Genomic DNA, 7596 nt, shown 5'->3' with positions numbered 1-7596 from the left:
GGAAGTTGCCCAGCAGTTCTGAAAAATGGGAGAGGAGGACTCAGCCGGTGGGCCTGCCAGTCCCCCAGGCCATTTCTCTGGGTCCCCAGGGCTGACATCCAGACCCAGAATAGGCAGGTACGGCAGAGCCCAGTGGCCACCATCATGAGGGAAGTTCTTCAGCAGCATCTCTCCTTGTCTCTCAGGTGACCTGCCCCCTCTGATCCTCTCACCGTCTCAGTATCACAACTATACCCAGCCCAAGGGCAATTTCATCCCCTACGCCAATGAGGAGCGACGCGAGTACCGGTGAGAAGCTGTCGCCACTGGCCTGGGAGATGTCCCGGGCTGACTTCTTTCTCTTTCCCTCTCCACCAGCAAGGGATTAGGATTGCAGGGCACACCCCTGTGAATCTTCTCACAGGACCTCATGTCCTGCTGAGGGAAATGCTACCATGTGGGATTTTGCAGTCTCAGGCAGAGGCTCAGGAGGGCAGTCGGGCTGCTGCTCTCTGAGCAGGGTCATTCCTCTGAGTCTGGCACTGGGGAAAGGCGCCAGGCTGGAGCTCAGCCTCATCTACTGTCTTCTCCATGGCACAGGTTGACACCTAGACAGGCAATGGGCTTGGGGGCGGTGCCCAGCTGTTTCCAAGGTGAATGAGACCAGAAGCTCATTTCATACCAGTTACGGTCAGCCAACACCTATCAGAGATTATAGGCTCGGGCTAGATTTAAGACTGTGTCAAGCAAGCAAGTCTCCGTAGTCCTCGTTAGTTCCCCGAGCCACCCAGTCCCCTTCAGCCTCCAAGCCAGGTTGCCAGATCTAACCAAACCGTGAGGGTCCCTCAAGCCATAGGAGCTCAGCCCTCCTTTAGAGCCTGGCCTAGCAAGCCCATGTTGCTGCTACATAAACAATAGGGACTCTTGGGCCTATGCTAAGGAATCCTGTGCACACTGAGCCCTTCTCACCCACTTTCCCTCTTTGCAGCATAAAGCTGTCTCCTGATGCCAGCCCTCAGCTGCTCGTCAACACCTTCCACCTGCCCTCAGGGGTGGGGGCCACCTGTGTGCTGAAGACGGCCTTCAACAGCACCCTAGACCAGCTGGTGCAGACCTTGAACCTCAACAGCAATGAGTCCAAGATGCTGGCGGCCAAGTACTTTGATGCCATGTGTGTTGACTCCTTCACCCAGGGCCTGCCGCTCTCCAACTTTGTGCCGCCACCACCATCTCCTGCCCCGTCTGACTACCCTGTCTCCATGGACGAGGACTTGCTGCATGCCTGGAACTCCACCACCTACCCCTCCACTGTCAAAGGTAATGCCTGGCATGGTGACCAGAGTGTAGGGAACAAACCACCACTGCCCTCATGCCACACGGTGCTGCCTGACTTGGAACTTGGGTGGCTGGCACTGCCCACTGGGCCTAAAGGATTGCACTCCCTACTGCATCCAGGAAGGGCTTGTCTGGGATTTTCCTATCACACCTTTCAGGGAGGAAGATCTCTGTTGGCATTGCAGAGTTTAGAAACAAAGGAATGACAAAGTCAGCTTGGAGTTCCTTCCAGCCCAGTGTCATGTACCTGACAGCTCCCAAAACCAGCTGCCTTAAAGGAATGTGTAAGAAACCCATGGTAACAGATATGGGATAAATGACCCGCCCAGCTCTCTCTGTCTCCAGTATTTCGAGCATGTCTGGAAGCCTGGCACTTACTATCCCTCCCAAAATCCTGGTTTCCCTTACACTGTCACCCAGGATGTTTTCAACACGTATGAATGTCCAGCCCTTTTTTAGAATTTTGCCTGCCAAGTTCTTGGTTTCAGTAGCCCCCTGTGGCAGGGAGTTCCCCAGACTGATAGAGTACACATTGTATAAAACTTTAGTTTCTTCCTGTGCCCTCTGTTTTGGGACCATAAGACAGAGATAAGAGTTACTGGTGATCTCCCATCTCTGTGGACTGTTCATGCTTCCAGCTACTTCCATCATGTCCCCTGTTCCTCTCCTTCCATAGTTTCATACCTTCTAGGGTCAGAAGGGACCTGAACAGATCATCAAGTCCAACTCCCTGCCCTGGGCAGAAGCGAGTGCTAGGATCATAATACCCCAGCCAGATACCTATCCAACCTCTCTTGAAGATAGGGGAGAGCAGCACCTCCCTTGGGAGCCCATTCCAGAGCCTGGCAGCCCTAACTGTAAAGTAAATCCACAAGTAAATCATCTTGGTCACTGAGTGCTGTCAAACATATGATCTTGATCAATCTCCTCTCCCATCTCTAACCCCTTCTGATTCATTTGGACCTTGTAGAAGATAAATAATGAAGGAGCCTCAAATGATAGAGCTATGCGTCTCCAAAGAACCTGTGAAAGCTAGTCCTCAGGTGTCTGCATCTAGGTGGACTCTGAGCTTTGGCAAGGTCACAAGGATGCTTTCTCCTTGCATGACTCTGTCCTTGTCTCAGCACTCCGATTGTTTCCCCCTTCCCAGAAACAACAGCAGCCATGGCCAGTGTTAATGGGCAGTACTGAAGTGTCCCTGCCTTTCACCATGCAGAGGGGACTTAGAGCTGCTTTTCTTCTCTTGTCCCTTCAGAGACCATCACCTCAGCACCGTCCTTGCCCCGCATCGTCCATGAGCCGATCAAGTGCACTTGTTCCATGCAGGGGACAGGCTTCTCCTGCCCCAGTGGGGTGGGAGGCCACCCACCCCAGATGAAGGTTGTGACAGGGGACATCCTAGCTGATATCACCGGGCGCAACGTTTCAGAGTACCTGCTGTACACCTCGGACCGCTTCCGACTGCACAGGTGAGAGCATGGGCTAGCTCTGCTGCTGCCTGGCCCTGCCAGAGCTTTTTTTGGAAGAGATGGGTGGTTGGGCGCTGAAGTGAAGCCACGGGGGCAATGGATCTCTGGCAGCAGACCACTTGAGGTGGCCTGGAGGCATCAGGGGGACTCGGGAGAGCTGCACAGTTGATCATAGAGTTGGAAGGAGTTCCTTCAGGAGGCTACATGCCTCTACAGCTGAATGCAGGGGCTTTCCTGCTGGCCCTCTGGGGAGACATGGGGATCAGGTTGACTCCTGCTCCATCATCCAGGAAGAACTGCTCAGCAAGTGCTAGGCCCAGTGCAGCATGGACTAGCAGCAGTGACAGCGTTCCTTGTGGTGAAGGCAATGGCTCTCAAGCCTGCTGTGGTAGCAGGACAGGTGAGGGCAGAATTCCCTTGCTTCTGCTCAGAAGCGTGTTTGCTGTCACATCTGACAGGAAGAGGGTCCCAGGGTGGCATCTGCCAGGTAAGGCCCTTCAGAGGAGAACGGATCTGGGGTCTCTCTCCCCACAAAGTCTGGCATTTCAAGGGCACCTCCAAGCTGCTTGTGTAGCGAAGGTAGTTGCAGCCTCTCCTCTTGTGTCCCCTTCTACCTCAGGTATGGGGCGCTCACCTTTGGCAATGTCCAGAAATCCATCCCAGCATCCTTTGGGGTCAAGGCTCCTCCCACGGTGCGGAAGATCGCGGTCAGGAGAACAGCCCAGGTAGGCGAGACCTGAGCATGTCTTGTCTGATGGAAGAGAGGAAGTTTTTTCCATGTCCTCTCCCTGGCCCCTTTTCCCACTCACTCTTCCCCCTCCTACTTTCCTGGGCCTTGTCAAAGGGACTCCAGAGCAAGGGGGTGGATTTCACTTGCAGTAAACTAATGTCTTCATGTGCTCCTGAGTGAGAACGGCTCTTGTTCAGGACCCTCATGGGGAGTCTGCTGGCCCTGACAGTTGCTAGCAGAGAGCTACCTTCACCAAAATGAGAAAACTGGCTATGCGCTCCTTGCTCTGGGCAGGTGCGGTGGCTTTTGGTCTCCAGGGTGTCTGTAAAGCTTTGTAGCAGCACTTGGCCAGCTTGCTGCCATTCATGGATGGGCACCATTGCCAGAGCAGTGGGTGACTGCCTAAAGAGCAGCAGTCCCTTGATTCTTTTCTCCCATACTAGCTCCTAGGACTGGAGGCAAGGGGGCAGGAAGATGTGTGGTGGGAGGGGGGTGTTCCTGCCTGCAACAAGAGAGTGAGCCCCCAGCTACCATACAAGAGCAACTTCCCTGCCTCATTGGGGCACCAGTTGGTAGCAGATTTTGAAGGAGAGGGCAGGGGTGTGGCAGTCCCAAGGGGGCCTGTGCTTTCTCTGTCAGACTTGTCTGGGGCCATCTCTCCTCACTCAAGCCCCTCTGCTTTCCTCCCCTCGCTGACCCCTATTGGGGTTTACAAGCCTGAACCCATCTCTCTGCTCTGCCCTTCCAGGTCTTCTACAACAACAAGGGCTACCACAGCATGCCCACCTACCTCAATGCACTGAACAACGCCATCCTGCGCGCCAACTTGCCCAAAAGCAGGGGAAATCCAGCTGCCTATGGTGAGAGGGCAGGCGTGCGGGTGACCACAGCATGCACAGAGGAGAGATGCATTGGGGACCAACCCCTTCCTGCTTTTAGGGAACAGCCCAGATGAATGGGGGAAGAAACATCCCTGGTGGGCAAGCTAGTGCCTGACTCCTTTGTGATGGGGATTAAGAGAAGGCCCAGCCTGGTCAAGCTGCTGCTTTGGTTTTGGAAATACTTGTGAGAGCCCCAGGGGTCACAGCAGGGGGTAGGTGCCAGGATTTTCAGTGGCAGAAGCTGGAATAAGCCCTAAGTGGCTCTGTGCTGCAGCTTATACCACTATGAAATGGCAAGAACGGGGGCCCTGATGGGGTTCATATATGGTTTATTAGTTAACATCTGAAGTTCTGTGAGCTTCTCTGAGTAGAGGTGCAGGAGGAGGATTATTCCTGTGACAGGACTCCCTCTGCTCTGCAGCAGGGAAGGAAACTTCTTGCTCTTCCTCAGGATAGGCACCAGGGCCTGCCGTTCTCAGCCAGCCTGGCTGAGGCTGAGGGGGTGAAGGTCTGCTGTTCTGCTTTCACATAATCTGCGTTCCCTTTCCTGTTTTGCTGTAGGTATCACAGTAACCAATCACCCTATGAACAAGACCAGCGCCAGCCTCTCCCTGGATTACCTGTACGTACCAGTGGGGTATGGTGTTTGTTATACAAAGGGAAGAAGACACTGTCGGGTGGCCATGGCTGTAGGACCCCACAAGGCAGGAGCAGTGCCAGCTCCTGCCACCCCTGAGAGGAGCTGTGTGATGAACAGTGGGAAGCAAAGGAGGAAACTGCAAAATGGGCTGTCTGTTTTATAACAGACAAGCAGGCTTAGGCAGAACCATAGGCAGCTGCCTTTTAGAAAGGCCACCATTGGCATTGGAGGCCTAGTTGGGAAGCAACCAAAAAACATCATTTTGGGGGGGTATCTTGGGAGCGTGAGTCACTTTTCTGAAGAACTTGGAATTTTGCCATTTCCCCTGCTTATGGCATGTCTCCGCTTAGATTGGCATGTGCTGTGTCCCCACTGGGGTGCCTGGCAGTGGTGGCCACCCTGTCTCTGGGTGAGTTGCCCCTGCCCATTCACCGAAGATAACAGTTTTCCTCCTCCTTGCTCCTGTTTCTGCTGCTTTTCCCTCACTGTAGCCTGCAAGGCACTGATGTGGTCATTGCCATCTTCATCATCGTGGCCATGTCCTTCGTGCCAGCCAGCTTTGTGGTGTTCCTAGTGGCTGAAAAGGCTACCAAAGCTAAGCACCTGCAGTTCGTGAGTGGCTGCGACCCAGTGATCTATTGGCTGGCCAACTATGTCTGGGATATGGTAAGAGCAGACAAGGTGTTTCAGAGCAGTTGTGCCCACTCAAGTCGACCCATACAGTGAAGGAGTTGGCCAGTGGGTGCTATGTGCACTGGGCATGCCACTGAGGACCATCAAGCGAGAGACATCCATGCCCCCCCAGATGTGGTGGGCCAGTCCCCTGAAGGCTCTCCACCCCCAGTAAACTCCTTCCTCAGCAGACTGTTCCAGAACTGGGCCATTTTCCCCACCCTTCTGCTAGTTCCTAATGCCCATGGAAAGTCTTTGAGCTATTTCCCTCCTACCCATCCTACAAAGGTTGCTGCACTTTTGGCTAGGACCTCAGCCTATCTGCAGAGTTCTCTGGCTGTATGACACTGCTTTTCCTCGCCTCTGTTGGCTGTCTGACAGTACTCTGCTGCCATTGTGCCTCTTATTAGCATAGGAGCTGCTGGGCATTTTTCCTGGGGAATGGACACTTGGACTTGATGGGGTTCCTGGGGTGGCTTGGCTGTGTGTCTCTGACCCATGTGCGTCTTTGGCACACAGGGGCCGTGTGGAATGCGGTAGGTTTGGTATTTGAGGTTATCATCCCATCCGGGATCCTGAGGGAATAATTGTTCTGCCCTTCCCTTTGGCCTGGTTTCGTATCTCTGAAGCGAGGGGCTTGGACTGGGACAATGCATGTCCTGCTCCATGAAGACTTCAGCAGGAAATGGACCCATCTTGGTCTCCTGAAAAGCCCCACCAAAAGGGACTCTTGTGAACTAACAATGAGACGTTGAGGCACCAGTTCTAGTATAAACACTACAGCACTGCTAGGAAAGGACTCAGACTGTCCATCTTGAGTCTCTCTGTCTAGGTACTGTGCCTATGTGGCGTCTGCTGCAGTCTTGAGCACCTACCAGGTGTTTGAAGAGGCAGTGTAGCAGTCTGTGTCATGCCCATGGCTGTTCCAGCCTGTAGGAGAAATAGCTCCAATAGAGCTATGGCACAAGACCTGACCTGTTGAGGGAAAGCGAATTTGGGTCCTGGCCATGGTGGGTCTGGGGTTCCTTCTCCCCTTTGTGGTAAGCTCCGCTGGCCAGGTCTGCCATGGTGCCTCCTGCACCACATTTGTTTTCTCCTGGGCTCAGCTCCCCCTACCAATTTGACTCATTTCCCTTGTTTCTTTTCCAGCTGAACTACCTGGTGCCAGCCACCTGCTGCATCATTATCCTCTTTGTGTTCGACCTTCCGGCATACACCTCTTCCACCAACTTCCCGGCTGTCCTCTCGCTTTTCCTGCTCTATGGGTACGTCCACAGGGCTGGTGTTCACTGTAAATGCTGTTGTATACAGGAACTAGGCTCCTGCCTTTAGTTTTGCCTCCTCTCATGTGATAAATCTAGGATTCCCCACCTCTCTCTCAGCCTCTCTCACCCTATAACACTTCAGCACAGATGGTCTCTACCTTGTCCTACTACAGGCTACCTTATTACTTCTGTTCTCACATAAGACACTCCTGTTTCTGCAAAGGGATGAAGGATGCCTTGTACCTAGAACATGGATCTTAGCACAGCCAAGCCTGTGAGGGCTCCTGTTTGAGTTACATGGACCATAGTGCTCAGAGATGGCTCTCAGCTTGAGAGCTTGGACCATGTGTGGACAAGGATCTCAGCTTCTGGTGCAGGCAGGCTTAAAAGTTGAGACCTGCCCAGAATCTCTCTATATCAGTGACTACCAAGGTCTAATCCAGATCTTGTGGCCCGTCCCCCTGCAGCTCACACTGAAGTCCGTGGGAGTACTGGGTGCTCAGTACCCACCAAAATTGGGCTCATGGGGTCTCAAGGTTGGTGCCCAGAAAGGGAAGCCACTTCTGAAAATGTGCGTCTTGGTGTCTGGGCATCTAATCTGTCAGAGCAGCCCTGTCTGCAATGG

At 53.5% G+C, this 7596-nt stretch overlaps 1 protein-coding gene across 1 annotated transcript in view; it reads left to right on the top strand.

Annotated features, from left to right (window-relative positions):
- ABCA2 (ATP binding cassette subfamily A member 2) overlaps positions 1-7596 on the top strand; it is a 77153-nt gene that overhangs the window by 56085 nt on the left and 13472 nt on the right. The window contains exons 30-37 of the mRNA XM_019541083.1: positions 186-288; positions 968-1296; positions 2570-2783; positions 3403-3508; positions 4262-4373; positions 4956-5016; positions 5526-5700; positions 6856-6997. Of these exons, the coding sequence (XP_019396628.1) occupies positions 186-288; positions 968-1296; positions 2570-2783; positions 3403-3508; positions 4262-4373; positions 4956-5016; positions 5526-5700; positions 6856-6997 (1242 nt within the window). The remainder of the gene's footprint in view (positions 1-185; positions 289-967; positions 1297-2569; positions 2784-3402; positions 3509-4261; positions 4374-4955; positions 5017-5525; positions 5701-6855; positions 6998-7596) is intronic.

The sequence above is a fragment of the Crocodylus porosus genome, unplaced genomic scaffold (assembly GCF_001723895.1).
Source record: "Crocodylus porosus isolate Cpor-Errol unplaced genomic scaffold, CroPor_comp1, whole genome shotgun sequence".
NCBI lineage: Eukaryota > Metazoa > Chordata > Crocodylia > Crocodylidae > Crocodylus > Crocodylus porosus.
The sequence above is the reverse complement of the archived record's forward strand: the minus strand, read 5'-3'. Positions and strand labels throughout refer to the sequence as shown.